This window comes from Aethalodelphis obliquidens, unplaced genomic scaffold, assembly GCF_003676395.1.
Source record: "Aethalodelphis obliquidens isolate GAN/ISIS:26980383/991018 unplaced genomic scaffold, ASM367639v1 scaffold103, whole genome shotgun sequence".
Taxonomy (NCBI): Eukaryota; Metazoa; Chordata; class Mammalia; order Artiodactyla; family Delphinidae; genus Aethalodelphis; species Aethalodelphis obliquidens.
This window is the reverse complement of record NW_020838047.1, coordinates 810,895-829,834: the sequence shown is the minus strand read 5'-3', so window position 1 is coordinate 829,834 and position 18,940 is coordinate 810,895. Positions and strand designations below refer to the sequence as shown.

General features: G+C 40.0%; 1 protein-coding gene across 6 annotated transcripts in view; it reads right to left on the bottom strand.

Moving 5' to 3' along the window:
• NEK1 (NIMA related kinase 1) overlaps positions 1-18,940 on the bottom strand; it is a 213,219-nt gene that overhangs the window by 48,781 nt on the left and 145,498 nt on the right. For all 6 annotated transcript variants that reach the window (XM_027096525.1, XM_027096520.1, XM_027096521.1 and 3 more), the window contains 4 exons: positions 17,909-18,040; positions 15,993-16,058; positions 15,681-15,909; positions 9,376-9,528 (listed from right to left, as the gene is read on the bottom strand). In XM_027096525.1, coding sequence (XP_026952326.1) covers positions 9,376-9,528; positions 15,681-15,909; positions 15,993-16,058; positions 17,909-18,040 — 580 coding nt within the window. The remainder of the gene's footprint in view (positions 1-9,375; positions 9,529-15,680; positions 15,910-15,992; positions 16,059-17,908; positions 18,041-18,940) is intronic.

Here is an 18,940-nt window from a genome sequence, read left to right as displayed (position 1 = left end):
AAAAAAAAAAAAAAAAAAAAAAAAAAAAAGAACCTAGGGGCAGGACAGGAATAAAGACGCAGATGTAGAGAGTGGACTTGAGGACATGGGGAGGGGGAAGGGTAAGCTGGGACGAAGTGAGAGAGTGGCATGGACATATATACACTACCAAATGTAAAATAGATTGCTAGTGGGAAGCAGCTGCATAGCATAGGGAGATCAGCTCAGTGCTTTGTGTCCACCTAGAGGGGTGGGATAGGGAGGATGGGAGAGAGGCTCATGAGGGAGGGGATATGGGGATATATGTATACATATAGCTGATTTACTTTGTTATACAGCAGAAACTAACACAACATTGTAAAGCAATTATACTCCAATAAAGATGTTAAAAAAATTCAACTCCACAAGCATTACTCAAGCAAAAAAATAAATAAATAAAATAAAAAATAAAAATAGACTTAACAAATTGGTGAATTTTTGTGTAGCAATTTTAATATTCAAGATGGAAGGAAAAAAAGCAACATTTTCAGCATGTTAGGCTTTATTATTTCAAGAAAGGTAAAAACTCAACTGAAATGCAAAAAAAGATTTGTGCAGTGTATGGAGAAGGTGCTGTGACTGATCGAATGTGTCAAAAGTGGTTTGAGAAGTTTCGTCCTGGAGATTTCTCGCTGGACCATGCTCCACGGTCGGGTAGCCCAGTTGAAGTTGACAGCGATCAAATCCAGACATTAAGTGAGAACAATCAACGTTATACCATGTGGGAGATAGCAGACATACTCAAAATATACAAATCAAGCACTGAAAATCATTTGCACCAGCTTGGTTATGTGAACTGCTTTGATGTTTGGGTTCCATGTAAGTTAAGCTAAAAAAAGCCTTCTTGACCATACTTCCGCATGTGATTCTCTACTTAAATGTAATGAAAATGTTCCGTTTTTAAAACAAATTGTGACGGGCAATGACAAGTGGATACTGTACAATAATGTGGAACAGAAGATATCGTGGGGCAAGTGAAATGAACCACCACCAACCACACCAAAGGCTGGTCTTCATCCAAAGAAGTTGATGTTGTGTATACGGTGGGATTGGAAGGGAGTCCTCTATTATGAGATCCTTCCAGAAAACCAAATGAATAATTCCAACAAGTACTGCTCCCAATTAGACCAACTGAAAGCAGCACTCAACAAAAAGCGCCCAGAATTCATCAACAGAAAACACACAATCTTCCATCAGGATAATGCAAGACCGCATGTTTCTTTGATGACCAGGCAAAAACTGTTACAGCTTGGTTGGGAAGTTCTCATTCATCCACCATATTCACCAGGCACTGCACCTTCGGATTTACATTTATTTCGGTCTTTACAGAATTCTCATAATGAAAAAAATTTCAATTCCCTGGAAAACTGTAAAAGGCACCTGGAACAGTCCTTTGCTCAAAAGATAAAAAGTTTTGGGAACATGGAATTATGAAGTTGCCTGAAAAACGGCAGAAGGTAATGGAACAAAAGGGTGAATAGGTTGTTCAATAAAACTCTTGGCGAAAATGAAAAATGTGTCTTTCATTTTTATGTACGAACCAAAGGCAATTTTTGGCCAACCCAATACATACATAAATACAGTAACTGTGAAATACATATTCCTTTCAAATGCATATGAAACATTTACAAAATAGACCATAAGTTGGGCAAGAAAGCAAGTACCAAACATTTCAAAGGACTGAAATCATGTACACTATGATGTTCTGTAACCACAACACAGGCTACAAAGCAACAACAGAAAGATGACTAGAAAAACCCCCAAATGTTAGGAAATTAAATGCAAAACACTTGCAAATGGTCCACAGACACAAAAGAAATCACAACATAAATTAAGTTTATGATTTAAATCTTCCCACAGAGAAAACACCAAGTCCAGATGGCTTCACAGGTGAATTCTTCCAAATACTTAAGGAAAAAATAATACTAATCTTTCACAAAGTTTTCCAGAATATAGTCAAAATGGGAATGTTTCTGTCAATAATAAATGCTGCCTGCCATATCGATAAACAAAGTAAGCCATCACATTACAGCTGCCCCAAAGGTGAGCCCTGAGGAGACTCAGGATAGAAACAGGATACTCCCCCCATCAAAAAGTCACTGCTGCAGCCACTCCCCATCCCCCTCCGCCCCCCTCCCCAATGGTGCACCCTGAGGGGACTCAGCATGAGAAAACACAGGATTCTGGCCCCACACAGCTGAGGTGCATATCTAAAGGAAAATATCAAAAATAATTATTTCAGTGAGCCCAGACTCTTGCATCCTCCCATACATAGAAGAGTGCTTATTAATTCCTTAACTTGAGATGTCTGGTTTTCTCGAATTAACAGCAATCTTTTGAAGTTCTGACTACCTGGTGTTTGTTGCAAAAATCCCTATATATCCTAGTTCCTCCATTACCTCTTTGGAGCAGCCCCTCGGAGCTGTCTGAAATGCTGTGTCCTGGGTTTAAGTCCTCAGTTTGGTTCACCAAATAAAACATAATTCTCAACTTTTCGGTTGTGTGTTTTTTTTTTTTTCAGTTGACATTTCCCACCTTATTTCATAAGTCAGGAAAACCTTAATTCCAAACCACTATAAGCACTTTACAAAAAAGGAAAATTATAGGCAAACTTCCCTCATGAATTATTTTCTTGGGTAGAGAGTACAGGTGTTACATGTTAAGAAGGGAAGAATAGTCAAATTCAACAAAAAGTTTTAGAGAACATCCTCCATGGCTTAAATATTTAAAGCCAAAGAGATATGGGAACATATGTATATGTATAACTGATTCACTTTGTTACAAAGCAGAAACTAGCACACCATTGTAAAGCAATTATACTCCAATAAAGATATTAAAAAAAATACATATATATATATATATATTTAAAGCCAAATAGAGAAATTCTGGCAAGATAGCAAAGAACATAGTTTTTTTTGTTTTATTTTTTATTTCCCTGAACCCCTCCACAAAACAGACAAAACCAAGAGAACCAAACACCCACAAATAACATCTAAAGCAAATCTAGGTGACCTCACAACCCCCAAAACACATGTGAACAGGGACAAATCACAGTCAGCTCCAGACTCAGGTGGCAATAGCATCTGTGCAAATGAAAGCAGAGGGAAACAATGGGGCACCCGATAGACCCCAGATCAGGAGAACCCCCAAAAGCCAGCAAGTATTCACAGGCAAGCACAATGGGCCAATTTCTGTGCAGGGATAACAGAAACAAAGGACAGAGAAAAGAGGGGGAAAGGAGCAAAGACAGAAGAGCTCAGACTCTACGAGGCCATGGTTTTTAAACATGTCATAAAAATAACAGAAGAGGAAGCTCAAGTTATGAAGTTAGAAAAGCTACTTTTACCCACTCTTCCTTCCTAAAATTTTAGCAAATCTAATTTCACATGAAAATAAGTAACATAAAACGATCACTGTTAAATTCTATACAAAGTTACTGTCAGAAAAAAAAAAGAATAAGAAGTAGAATAGGAGGACTTCTCTGGTGGCACAGTGGATAAGGCTCTGTGCTCCCAATGCAGGGGACCAGGGTTCGATCCCTGGTCAGGGAACTAGATCCCACATGCATGCCGCAACTAAGAGTTCACATGCCGCAACTAAGGAGCCCTGGAGCTACAACTAAGGAGCCGGCCTGCCGCAACTAAGAGCCCGTGCAACCAAATTAATTAATTAATTATTTTTAAAAAAAGTTAGAAGAAGTAGAATAATGTCCTCATAGATGTGTTTCCCAACTTTGGCACTATTGGGTCAGATGATTCTTTGTTTTGGGAGAACACCTGTTACAATATGCACTCTGTGTGGCCTCTAGATACCTGTAGTAACCTTATCAGTGACAACCAAAAAGTCTCCAGACAATGCCAAGTGTCCTCTGAGGGCCAGAGATAATAAAAATCCATGAGACAAATTAAAATTATAACCTACTACTCAAAAATCAAGTAGAAAAACTAGGAACATGGTAGAAGATATAAGAGAACAACAAAAATATATAAATTGCAATATAATACAATTACAGTGAGAAAAGAATCTGAAATGAGGCAGTTGATAGAGCTCAGGAAAAGATTAGAAAAGAAGGAAAAAAATCTGAAAAATAAAGATTCTAGAAAAAATACAAGATCATATAAGCAAAACACACAATTTCTTAAGAGATATATAAGGTAAATAGGAGAAAAAAAATTTAATTAAAGAAAATAATTGACAAAAAGGATTCAAGAAGAGCTTCCCTGGTGGCACAGTGGTTGAGAGTCTGCCTGCCGATGCAGGGGACACGGGTTCGTGCCCCGGTCCGGGAAGATCCCACATGCCGCGGAGCGGCTGGGCCCATGAGCCATGGCCGCTGAGCCTGCGCGTCCGGAGCCTGTGCTCTGCAACGGGAGAGGCCACAACAGTGAGAGGCCCGCGTACCGCAAAAAAAAAAAAAAAAAAAAATCCAAAATATACCTAGAAGTCCCTGAAGTAGACTTAAGGAACAGAATAAAGAACTCAAAAAACTATAATTCAAGAATACTTTCCTAAAAAAGACTGGAAACTACATATTAAAAAACATACCATGATGAAGAAAACTACAAAACTCTAATGAAAAAGATCAAAGAATAACTAAGCAAATGAAGACATATTCCATGTTCATGGATAGGAAGACTCAATACTGTCAAGATGCCAGTTCCTCCTGACTTGATATATGGATTCAATGCAATTGCAATTAAAATCCCAGCAAGTTATTATGTGGATATCGACCAACTGATTCTGAAGTTTACATAAAGATGCAAAAATCCAGATTAGTCAACACAGCATTGAAGGAGAAAAACAAAGCTGGAGAAGTAACACTTCCCAACTTCAAGACTTACTAAAAGCTACAGTAATCAAGATAGTGTGATACTAATGAAAGAACAGCAAACAAATCAATGGAACAAGCAGAGAGCCCAGAAGTATAGTCAACTAACATCTAACAAAGGAGCAAAGGCAATTCAAAGGAGAAAGGACAGTCGTCTTAGCAACAAACAGTGCTGAAACAGCTGGACATCCACAGGCAAATAAACAACTTTACACTTTTCACAAATATTAACTCACAATTGATTACAGACCTAAATGTAAAACTCAAAACTATAAAACTCCTAGAAGATAACATAGGAGAAAATCCAGGTGACCTTGGGTTTGGCAATGACTTTTTAGATACAACATCAAAGGCATAATCCATGAAAGACATTTAATAAGCTAATTTCATTTATCTTAAAAAACTTTTGCTGTGAAAGACATTGTCAGAAGAATGAGAAGACAAGCCACAGACTGGGAGAATGTATTTACAAATGAAATAAAAACAAAGGACTGTTAATCAAAATACATAAAAAACTCTCAGAACAAAAATAAGAAAACAACCCAGGACTTCCCTGGTGGTGCAGTGGTTGGGAATCCACCTGCCAGTGCAGGGGACATAGGTTTGAGCCCTGGTCCAGGAGGATCCCACATGCCACGGAGCAACCAAGCCTGTGTGCCACAACTGCTGAGCCTGTGCTCTAGAGCCTGTGAGCCACAACTACTGAAGCCCACATGCCTAGAGCCCAAGCTCTGCAACAAGAGAAGCCACTGCAATAAGAAGCCCACCCACCACAATGAAGGGTAGCCCCCACTCGCCACAACAAGAGAAAGCCTGCGTGCAGCAACAAAGACCCAACAGAGCCAAAAATAAATAAGTACATAAATAAATTTATATTAAAAAAAATCCATCACCTTAGTTACCAAAAAGAATTTAAAAAATCAAACCCAAACAAAAACAAACCGAATTAAAAAATGCACCAAAGATCTGAACAGACACCTCACCAAAGAAGATACAAAAGGCAATGAAGCCTATGAAAAAATGTTCCACATCGTATGCTATAAGGGAGCTGCAAATTAAAACAAGGTAACACCACTGCACACCTACTATGGTGGCTAAAACCCACAGCAGTGACAACAACAAATGCTGCTGAACGATGTGGAGCAACAGGAACTCTCAGTCCACATGGGTGGGAACGCAAAATGGCACAGCCACTTTGGAAGACAGTTTGGTGGTTTCTTACACAGCTAAATATACTCTTACTCCATACAATCACAATTGGGCTCCCTGGCATATACTCAGGATGAGTTGGAATCTTATGTCTACACAGAAACCTGAACACAGATGTTTACAGCAGTTTTATTCATAATTGCCAAAACCTGGAAACAACCAAGATATTCTTCAATAGGTGAACAACCTATTAAATAACCTTTATTGACAAACTGTGGTATATCTATACAATGGAATATTATTCAGCACTAAAAAGAAATGAGCTGTCAAGTCAGGAAAAGGCATGGAGAAAACTTAAATGCATACTGCTAAGTGACAGAAGTCAGTCTGAAAAGGCTACACACTGTGTGATTCCAACCATATGACATTCTGGAAAAGGCAGAACTATGGAGACAGAATAATGATCAATGGTTGCTAGGAGGTTGGGAGAAGGAAGGGATAGTCAGGTAGAACACAGGGATTTTTTAGGGCAGGAAACTATTCTGTATGATACTGAAACGGCGGATAAAGGTCAGTAAATATTTGTCAAACTCCACAGAAAGTACAACAGCAAGACTAAACCCCTAAGGTACACTATGGATTAGGGTGATAATAACGTGTCGGTGTCGATTCATCAAGTGTAACACATGCACCACTCTTGGTGGGGAGTGATGGTTAGGGAGGCTCTGCATATGTGGAAGAAGGGGGGATATGGGAACTCTCTGTACTTGCTGCTGAATTTTGCTGTGAACCCCAAAATACGCTAAAACAAAAGTCTATGAAAAGAAACAAACCAACCAACCATGTACTAAAAAAACAAAAACAAAAAACCAACAACAAAATATATTTTAAGAAGTTGGATTTTAAGGAAAAAGATATCCTTTGAGTATCCAAACAAAAAGACCAAGTCATTTATTTAAAAGGAAAAGAAAGTAAGATTGTCACCAGACTTCCTGACAGCTATGCCTTATGTCACAATACTATACTGTTATCCAGTAAAGACATTCAAGGAAAGGAAATGTAAGTCAAGGATTTACATTTAGCGAAACCTACCTTCAAGAAGAAAGTCTTCACACAAACTTATGAACATGCAAAATCTTTGGCTGCATTGTTCACATGAGCTCCTCCCAAGGAATCTATCGCAAAAGAGCTTCAACAATCAAAATGATGAAAACAGACATTGACATAAGGACTGGAAGACTAAAGACAACACAAGTCCATCCTGTTTGTCATTTAATCCACAAAACAGTCCTGAATGGCAGTGTTTCCACTCTACACACCGAGCACCTGGAAGTCAAAGTCAGAGGAATTTGCCCCATGGTTGCTGGCAAGTGATGAAACCAGAACTTTCTTTCCACGACATGAAGATGGCTCTCACACACGTTAACAAAACCTTTGCATCTTTGCAAATTGCCTAGAATTTCGTCCTCTCCCCTAACTACCCAGTGGGCTCTTTTGTATCTTTGGCCCAGCTCAAAAGCACCTGCTCTCTCTGTGGCTTTCCCTGACCCAAAAAGCCCAGCACCATCAATGACACAGGACAGTACTGATAACCCAGAGCCTCCTCAGCTGTGGGCCCACACCGTCTCATAGGCGACACCTCTGACACACACTCTGCCACATGTGATCTCCGTGATGCTAACAGGTACAACTTCTCTGTCTTAAAATCTCAGCACAGAGCATATTCTTGTAGGTAAATGTAGTTAGAAGAAAAATTTTAAAGACGGCAGATGACAGCGCCTGGAAGCCTTCCACTCTCACAGATAAAGTCAATTACATAAACATCTCTGCACTACCTCTTAATTTTGTGGGTACTTCTATTCTTGCCCTTTTCATGAAATATTACCCTTTATTTGTTATGATTTGTGTCTGCCTTCTGAGAGCAACGACCATCTTTTACGCTTTGTAGCTTTACCACCAAACACATAATAGTATGCACAGGTAATAAGTATTCAATAGTTGGTAAATATGATTTTTTAAAAAGACAAATCATAAAAAAATATTCAGTTCCAATTCTACGTAGATGGACTATTTATATGGAGAAGGAAAGTCTTGCTTTCACACTGCCTAACTCTTACCATAGACCATTATTACATTTATTTAAGCAATAAAAATTTTACATAAGAGGAATCTGAATTTAAATGTAATAGTTCTAATGGGACTGAACATATTTAGGACGTTTAGACTACCAAATAATCTGAAATTTTTATTATTTTTGAAATGTTTTAGCCTGGAGGTACTTCTTTCTAAATAACGCCTGGAGCATTTGAGAACAGGCTCAGACTGAGGTGTAGGAATTTGTTACTACTACTGTATTTTTGGTTGTGATTGTTATTTGGCATCAACAGCACAACTTCCAGACCCAAGAGTGTGAACAAACTGATCACAAATATACACACTCATGTACTTGTCCTTTTTTCAAACAAATGATTTTATATACTTTGTTCAAATTGTTTTTTTTCCCTTTAATATTAAAGAAATGCTATAATGATTAGTGGTTGGAAGGCTCACTCTTAATAAGGAAAGAACAACCTACTTTTGCTACTTCTGTAATAAGTATGTAGGTTCATTTCTGTAGCTAATTGTCAGCATCTGACTAATTCCTTTTTACACAATGTGAGTAGCTTCACCTCCCAGGTTATTCTTCTGTCAGTTTTGGATATAAGTTTCACTCCAAGCTTTAAGGAGAGGCAGATAAAAAGAAAGTGAGGGTGGGAGTGAGCATAAACCCACAGAGAAGTGAAATACACACACATTCAAGCCTTGACACAACTTCCACCTTCGACTCCCTCTTGGTTTGAATAAGCTGTTAACTCCTAAAACACTTGTTTGATAACAGGAGCACTCTCCTCTGCGTAGCTGTAACACTGAGACCCACCACACTCATGGACCACAAGCGTGTTCCTCTTGCCTCACAGCAACTCATCCCCCCAGGCCTAGCATAACGCCTGCCGTACCTACGACAATATCTTTTAGTCCTTCAGTCCACTCGACTCCTGAATCCCCATTAAACATACACCACTCATCTCAACGCACTGCTACTCCATCTTTCTTCATGTCAAACAGCATTCTGACTGCTCTATTTTTCCGGCTCCCCCTCTCCCATATACATTTCCTCTTCCTTTATTTTTAGATCCCACCCAGGTTACTTCAGATCAAAACTCAAGACTACCATTTGAGACAACTCCCCAGAAAATGCAACCATTCTCCAGCTAACTAGAAAATTATTATAACAAAAGGTAGTCTATTGCAAACCATTTAAAATAGACACATCTTTAAAAATACAATTCCATTTTTAATATTATTTCTAGTATAGAAAAACAACTAGTTTCTCTGCTTACCACTTCTAATAGTTGTATTTTCCAATAGTTCTGTCTGAAGTTGTAGTTCAGCTTCTCCAAGTACCTTTAGAACAGAATCTATAGGACTCTTCCCCCAGACTTTTCTTGGAGATCCACCAGGATCTAATTTAATAACCTCTCCCACTGTACGTTCTAGAAGAAAAAGATAAAAAAAAAAATCTTAAGGCAGATTTAAGATCTTCTATCCAACTGAGTGCTTCACAGGAAAAAAGGGTTACATCACATAGAGAATATAACGATGGTGCTTAAAAATGGACCTAGAGATTATCGAACTAAGTGAAGTCAGACAGAGAAAGACAAATATCACATGATATCACTTACATGTGGAACCTAAAACAATGGTACAAATGAACTTATTTACAAAACAGAAACAGACTTACAGACTTCAAAAACAAACTTATGGTTACCAAAAGGGAAAGATGGGGGGGAGGGATATATTAGTAGTTTGGGAGTAACATAAACACACTACTATATATAAAATAGGTAAACAACAAGGGCCTACTGTACAGCACAGGGAACTCTACTCAATATTCTGTAAAGACCCATATAGGAAAAGAATCTTAAAAAAAGTGGATATAAGCATATGTACAACTGATTCACTTAGCTGTACACCTGAAACTAATAGAACATTGTAAATCAACTATATTCCAATATAAAATAAAAATTAAATTAAAAAAATAATAAATAGTCATCAACATAAAAAAACAAAACAAAACCCAAAAAAAGGACTTTCAGGGAATGAATAATAAATGATAGAAAAAAAAAAACCAAAAGCAACTAATACTACTACTAATAAATATATCTAAAGTTGCCTTTTAAAACACTTATGAATTAAACTCTAGTTTTAGGGAATATAAAAATGGAGAAAAACATAAATTATGTTTCTGTAAAGTTTTTATTTGAGAAAAAAATTTTTTAAAACCTAAGATAATTAAGAATAACTTGGGGTAGTACATAAATAGATAAAATATAAATTAATATTTTGCTTCTATAAATTTCACTGAAGAGAATAGGAAAAAAAATCCTAAAATAAATGTGCATATGGATTAAAAGTAGAGAAAAGTATTTTTAAGAAAATTTGTTTTACCTTATTTATCGTATGTAGGCCACTGACACTTTCTTTTTGACAATAATAATTTGGGGTAAACCTTTTTACTAAAATTTAGCAAAGCAAAAGCCAGAAAAGGACCTACTGAAGTTTGAGTCTTTAGAACATTTGATAATAATACATGAAGCATATAGGCACCTAGCAGTAACAGACAGGATATTATTATAGAGTGTAAGTCATATAAACTTTCAAAGGTGACCAAATACATGTTGATACAAATTTTTGTGTACTAGTCCATGAAACTAAATATCTGCAGATTAGCAGGTGATTTCAGTTTTGTTCAGGGAAAATGATTACCAAAAAGGAACAATTTTTAAAAGGACAGTTAAGAAGGGTAAAGAACCCAGAACCAACCCATAACTTACAGCCACACGGTGTTGGATAAAGGTGCCAAAGCAATCTAAAGGGGGTGGGTGGGAAAAGGGGTGAAGGGGGTGGGGGAAAAGTCTGGAGCCAGCACCCAGCTGTACACAGACAATACTGTGAAGAGCTCTGCTACAAGGAGGGCTTCAGAAATGGGTCCGAATGAAGTAACGGAGGCCGCCGTGCAAAGGGCTTGGGAAAGAGGAGAGGGGAGGAGGGCTGTGAAGTACAAAGAGCAGCTGGGCGCCAGCGGCGGGAAAGGAGCCTCACAAAGGCAGAAGGGACAGAGCGAGAGGCAGGGGGGCCACGGGGCACCGGCGCAGGCACCGGAAGGGACGCTGGGTTCCAATGTGCACTGCGACCGAGGTCAGGCAGGTACTAAAATGGGTGCGGGGATGCACTTTTATCCTCAAGGCTCTTTTCCGTAAGGTTCCACCACCCGGCACCACCCTCATCTCTCTTCTCCTCACAGCTTAGCTTCTGGAAGAGGCTCCTTCCTCAGTTGCCATGCGCTCCTTAATCCCTGGATTCTGTTTCTGCCCCTAGCCCTGTAGCAACGCTGCTTTCATCAAGGTCACCATGCATCTACCGACAAACTCAGTGCAGATATTCTAGCCCTTGTCTTGCTGCTGTCTATTTTTCTTGTAAATCTATACCACACTCTCAGTTTTCCTAACTCTGATGCTTCCTCATCTGCTTATCAAAGTTCTTGCCCTGACAAACCTGTAGAAGAGTTTCCCTTGAAGCCCTTACAAGTCTGTCCTCGAGAGTCTCTTACATATGTCCGCTTTTATTATCTCTCAGTTAAGGTCTTCAGTTTTTGTCTAGATGAGTGCAACAGCCTCTAAAAACTGGTCTCAAGTACGTCCACTCCCAGTAAGATAGAACAGGGTGACCAGAGTTATGCTATTGCCTGGATAACCAAAACAACTGGACAAAATATATAAAACATCAGTCTCAAGACACTGGACAAGAAGTAAGATAAGAAGAGGTAAGAACATGGATCCTGGGAGAAGAGAAACAAACAAGACAACTCCTATGACGGCCCCTCCTGCTGCCTTGGGAGTTTCCAGCTGCAGCTCAGGGAGGGGGACCCAGGCAGAGCCCAGCAGACTCCCTGAGTTCTGGCGACAGAGCTGGGACTGACCCTTGGGAGACTAAGGCAGAAGAAAAAGAAGTCCAGAGACTTCCAGAAGGTAGCCTTGAGTATTCAGCAGAGCACTGAAGGGAGCAATGTGTGAAGAAACGACCTCAGGTAGGAAAAGAACCACCCGAGAGACTACAGGGAATACAGGACGTGAAACACTGCTTGTTCCCAGCAGCCAGACTGGAAAATATCATAATTCGTGGTGACTGGACACTCAGAGGGCTTTCCCTCTGTGCTAGGAATAATTTGCACTCGAGTTAAATGTGGCCCTGATCTCACCTAACAAATCTTAAAAACAGACATAAACGAATCAAACTGAGCCCAACTAACTTAACTGCATTCCAGAACAAAGCTCCAGAATAATTACAGAAACCCAAATATCCTGGCACCCATCAAGGTAAAATTCACAATGTCTGGCATCCAATCAAAAACTGCCAATCATGCAAAGAAGCAGAAGAATGTGACCCACAATAAGGAGAAAAATTAACCAATGAAAATGGACTCAGAATGGAGACAGACATTAGTATTCTCACACAAGCACACTAATAAAGTTTTTGTAACTGTATTCCATATGATCAAAACGTTTAGTACAGACATGGCAGATACTTAAACCCAAATCGAACTTCTAGAGATGAAACCCACAATACTGAGATGAAAAATACATTGGATGGGATTAATACTAGATTAGGCAATGCAGAAAAAAGTAAGTGAATTTGAAACTATCCAGAACGAAAGGCACAGGAAACAACAGAATCTTAAACAATGAAAAGCACATCAGTGAACTATGGGACAACTTGATACACGTGAGGCTGCAGCCCCCAGAGGACCAGGAGGCAGGACAGGAAAATACCTGAAGAAATATTGGAAAAGATGTTTCCAATCTGAAGAAAATGATAAACCACAGACCCAAGATGCTCAGTGAACCCCAAGGAAAAGAAACATGAAGAAAACTGTGGTAAGGCACTTCACAGTCAAACTGCTCAAAACCAGTGATAGACACAAGTCTTAAAAGCAGTCAGAGAACAACAGCATGTTATGGAGAGAAGAACAAAGGTAAATCTGATTTCTTGTCGGGAACAACGCGATTAAAAGGACGACAGAGCAACATCGTTAGAGCACTCAAAAATGACACTGCCAACCTAGAACTCTATACCCAGAGAAGACATCTTTTAAAAGTTAAGGTATACAATTTTTAAATTTGAAAAAATTTAAACCTTATAAAATAATATAATTAAATCTATATTAATTTAAAAATAAGGTATAAAATTAAGTAAAAATACTCTTCAATATACAAAAGTTGAAAGAATCTATCACCTGCATTGCAAGCAATGTTAAAAGAAGGAAGGTGATGCCATGGATACATAAATCTGAACAAAGAAATTAAGAACAGCAGGAATGGTAACTACATGGATAAGTACAATAAATGCTTTTTTTCTTAGTATTTACACGTCTAAAGGATAACAGGAGTTCTGACTCCTGGGAAGATGGAGTACTAAGCACGCGTCAGCCGTGCCCCCACTGACACAGTTCTCAGGACCAGGACCCGCACAGGAGCAGCTGCACGGGACGCTGAGCAGCAGCCAGCAGCTGGAGGGGCGAAGAAGACAGAACCTCAAAGCGCCCCCAGCACGTGGTACACTCCATCCCCCTCCCGTTTTCCCCAGTCAGGAACCCAAGGGAGGGCACTGGGCTGCAGACAGAGGAAGCTCTAGGAGGGGCCTTCCACTCTGTCTCAAGGGCCGCGCTGGGGAACCCTGACGCCTGGAGAGAGAGAGAGGGTGAGATCTCTCGTTCTTCCCTCCGCTGCCTCCTTGCCAGCCCCCACGCGCTGCCACAGGTAATCAGAACCCAGAGCCCGTAAAGCTGGGGAGAGGACGCTTCCGTCCTGTTTGGTGGAGACGTGGTACCCAGACAGCAGGGCTGTTTCCTCCGGCTCTTGGCCACCCTGCTCCAAGCACAGGGCAGAGTGAGATAACCAGAGCCTCAGCTTTCTGACCAGAGGACCAGAGACAGAAAACACCGGGGAGACAGTGCAGACAAAGGAACTCCAGAAGGCGACCTCCTGAAGTTGACTGCTATTACCTGAGCTCACCTCCTGTGCACACATGGATCTGATCCTGTGTTGTGTATCAAAGACTGAAAACTGAGCCAGCAGACCGAGGAACACCCAGGTCCCAGACCAGTCACCACGTGGTACACAGCCGGACAAGTCAAAGCAGCACTGCCAGGCTCTGAAAAAGGAGCCAATACTGAAAGCACAGGCCACAGAAGGCAGATGGGAACTCAGGACCTGACTCTAACTGGGCCGACTGCAAAACTCTCAATGTTCTCCATCAGATGTAAACAAGACCCAGAGCCTTGTGAGAGAATATTCAGAGTGTCTAGGGTATAAGTCAAAATTACTCAGCGTAAGAAGAACCAGGAAAATCCTAACTCTCTCGGGAGGTGGCTGCTAGCAGCCGACAGTAATGTAACACAGATGCGAGAGTGATCTAACAAGGATTCTAAGACAGTTGTTATAAAAACGCCCCAGGAAGCAATCATGAACACTCTAGACAGCAAAGGAGAAGGGGAAGTTGGAGAGAAGAAAGAAGATATAAAGACAATTTTATGAAATCACAGTGTCCCTAAAAAAAACCATCCTGGAAACACGGCCCAACGAGCGCCTCTGCACAGTGCCTGCTGCTGCTCCTGCGCAGTGGTGTCGGAGTGGAGAAGCGGCAGCACAGTCCCCGCGGCCTGCGAAGCCTAAGCTATTTCCTACCTGGCCGCGGACACAGCCCTCTGCAGGCACGGTCCGCTCCAGCTGCGGCTTCTCCGTGCTCTGGGCCCGTTCACCGGAGGCTTCGGGGATTCTCACCTTCGCGTCCGCGCTAGCTGCATCGGCTCCCCAGGGTCCCAGGCTCTCCCCAGCGTCCTGGGCTCAGGGCAGCTCATGCGTCTCAGCCCTCAGCACGCCACGCCATCCAGAAACCACCTCCTGGCGACTGACCAATGCCCTGACACGTGCTCTGCTCTCAGGGAGGGGCTCCGTCTCACCCACTGTGGTGTCCTCACTGCTCAGGAGTGTGTGTGGCAGGTAGTGGGAGTCAATACAGAACTGCTTGCTGTGGGGCCTGTGGACTTTTCTCCAACACAAGAAAGAATTCTACCGAAGTGGTCCATCAGAAAACTCACGTAGAACTGTACTTACTTAGCTTGGACAGACCGGCCCTTTAGAAAGTGAGCCCCCTGCGAGCACGTGTGTCTGTTGGTTCCCTGCTGCACCTCCAGCGCCAGGAACAACGTGAGAAAAGGGCAGCGGCTCAGGAATCATCACTGCGCAAAGGGATCACTGCGTGAGACCCTCTCGACACCCCTGCTCAATGCTGACAGGACCTTCCTGGGTCTTTGCTGAAGTTCACTACTCTGATTCTCACCAAGAACTACCCCTGCTAACAGGTGACTCTAACGTGGGAGAAAGGCCTAAAGTACAGTAACACAATTTAAACGTGCGCCGCCAGTTCCCGCTCTCACACTACAGACTGTTGTGGAAAAACCCTTGCCATGTGAAAGCTGAATTGTCTTCTCCACGTTTCACCTATTACAGAAACCCTCCCAGCCTCTCTCAGCCCCTCTAAGCATGCCGGGCCGCACCAGGCAGGACACGAGCACGCTCATACGCACTTTCAGTCACAGAGAAGGACGTGTCCAGTGCCAATTCATCCACAGGAATCACCAGGTGGCCTCCAGCCTCCCATTTCTTGCGATCCGATGAAACCGATTTTTCTTTTTCCTGCTCTTTGGCGTCTTCGTGAACAATTATTGCACCGATTTCAGAGTGACTCTGCTTTCCGTTTTCATCTTCTTGAGCTTTAAGATTTTGATTTAATCTACGTAGTATTTCGCGCTTACTCTGAAACAGTTAAAATGTTGTATTTTAATAGGTATACGATTAAGTAAAATGATTGAGAGAGAAAATTTGAAAATTGTACCTACCGAAATAGCACTGTTAGTCTTTTGCATTTCTTCTGAAGTTTCTTGGGCATCAGTCAAACTTCTGTCCTTTAAACACAGATAGTGACAGAGTAAGAAATAATGTTATTTTAAAAGTCCACCTTAAAATTTTTGATATTTTTACTTTTTGTTTTCATTAACATTTCATGCTCCTTGTGAATCTTTTTATTCCTGTAAAATGTTAACACAGCTTTCTTCATTATCAGCAATGAGAAATAGTTACATATTATCATTTAATAGACGTAATGTATACTAGAAGAGCCAATTCTCAATTATTTGTCATATTTTTGGATTACTTGATCACATATTTACCTATATTCTCTTTGGCACCTGATTTTTGGTAATTTTACATTTACTGTAGAAATTTTAAAAATTAATTCATATACTCAGAGCTAGGAAGTTTTGATGGATGAATAATTCAAGACAGGCTGTGTTATTTTGAAGCTGTCTTTATGTTTCAGGTACATATATTCTTACTAAGCCATACTACTTACTAAACATAATTGAGAACTGGCTTTTCTCCCAAAGCAAAGAGTAAAAATAAAGAGTGCTGAGTCCTTGGTACTAAGGATAAAATAAATTTTGTTTTATGATTAGTATAATCAGAGTAATCTAGACGATCTAGAATTTGTAAATATATGAAAAGAAGACATTAGTAGTTATGAAAACTGCGAAAGCAAAGGTATCTGGAAGACTCAGGGCAAGGAAAAGCGGTTCTCAAAGTTTTAAGGAAGCGATATTTAGCAAGAAGACACAAAGAAAAACCATTTAGTTACATGGATTACCTCAAATATTATTAAGTAGTGGTCAGTTTTAAAGTAATACATGTAAAACAGACAAAGAGCATTTTACCCAGTAAAGTGGCAGGCATTAGCAGTCGCTACGACCAGAGAGGTGAGCAGCTACGTGGGATGTGAGATTGAGGACCAGGAAGGGCCCGCACAGGGGCATCTGAAGTTGGAGTGAACAACGCAGCACACGCTCGTTACCAGAGAGAAGAGAGACTACACCTGCTTGAGCAACAGTGGCTTCCTATATCAAGTCCTTGAGGGTGACCAAGGCTGGTATTTCCCACTCAATCTTATTTTCAAGATAAACACAAAGGCTGTAAAAGACTGGTGTGCCAATAACGTCAGTGCTGTCTGCAAAAATTTCGCGAAATTCAACAAATAAAAGGCGCAGACTTCAATGACCAGGAAAGGACAGAATCAGGGTAATGTGTAATATGACTCGGACTCTTCCCTCTGCCTACGGAGCTCTAGGCTGAAATTCCACACCATGAGCCCCTTTCCCTGAACCTCAGAACAGAGTTTTTCACATTTCAGAGAGATGCCCAAAACATACTTCCAAGTTTAAACTTGTTACTTGCCCACAGTTCTCTGTTTTACTATCCATATGACATGACAGAGATTCAAAAGTAGAAGGTTAAAGAAATAATTGATGAATTAAGTGCAATTATGCTGAGTCCTCTAACATTTGCTATGCCAAAAAGTTTTAAATACATGTACACGTCCTGGACACTATTCCCAGAGTTAATTAAGTACCAGAGAGACATTATTTGTTTAAAAAGTGAACCTTGGCTAATTGTGAGTGCTAGGGTATAAAAACATTTTCTGCATTGTTTTTCATACATTTCTATATCTTTTTTTGTCCAACAGTCTTTTAAAGTAAAAAAGAGAATCATTTCAATATATTCTTACCTACCAGGTGGTCTTAGATATAAAACCTAAGACCAGTGAGCCTCCAATATTCAGAGTAAACCACACATGAAAATCTTAAGAAGTAATTTTTTCCCTAGAAAAACTTAATGGGACATTAGGAATTAATGTAATTTCATTAAATTTAATCCTTTTAATAATCTTTTGACTTTGAGGAGTTCTAGATTTTATGAAACTTACCATACCCACTTCTTTCAAAGCAGAAGTCACAGAAATAACAGGTCTCATCTGTTGCTTTGATGGAGAGCCACCTGTTTCCTGCTGTCCTGAAGGTGCAGACACATCAGAGTTCTTTATTCCTTTGGCCACCAACTGTAACAAAGAATGTAAGTACATTGGAGAATTCATATTTGCATGAAGAGGTAAAATGGTGTATATAAGGTCACTGTCTACATACTCTAACCACAAGGAGTTTTCTTCATTCCTCAAGTTTTGTTGTGCAAAAGGCAATGTACTAGTACTAGGTGCTGGGGAAAGATCAGCGGACACAGAGAAACATCTCTGGCCTCACATGTAAACCTAATCATGCGTCATGTGGTACTAAATAACTCCTTTCCATTGCATTAACAATGTTTCACAAACAGCCTTCTAAAAGATTAAACATTAGTCCTCTTACTCTAATTTTAATCCATTATAAAATTTGGTGAAAAAAAAGATTATTTACTAATCTTATACTTCAAAAAGAAATGCTTCTGCAAATTCTACAAGTTTGGCACAGTCTTAAAGTCTGAATATCAATTACCCAACATGAGAGCCCTGATTATAAAAATGTCAACATATGTAAGAAAGGAAGAATTGAAAAGTACAGGTAATAAGATTTACTTCACTAAAAATACCATTTGTTATATTCATATATGTTTTTGCTTTTATCTTGACATTTAGACTCTGTAAACAATGTGAAATGACGTTCTGAACTTTCAGTAAATATAAGGAAATGGCATTTTGCAGTATGCTCACAGGAACATGGCAGCAAGTCACTCCCAACTTCTATCTCTTCTTCAAACCAGTAAACAAGAATTTCTGTTGAGTAAATACCAATATTTCAAACACAATATTTACTGAGCATCTTCTAAGCGTAAGACAGTAATCCAATTCTAATATTTACTTTTCTGTACTTTCATTTTACACCAATATCTGTTTTGCTCAAAAGGAGATGGAAATAGCTAACACAGTATTGAAGGAGAAGAACTAAGTTGGAGGAATGATACTACC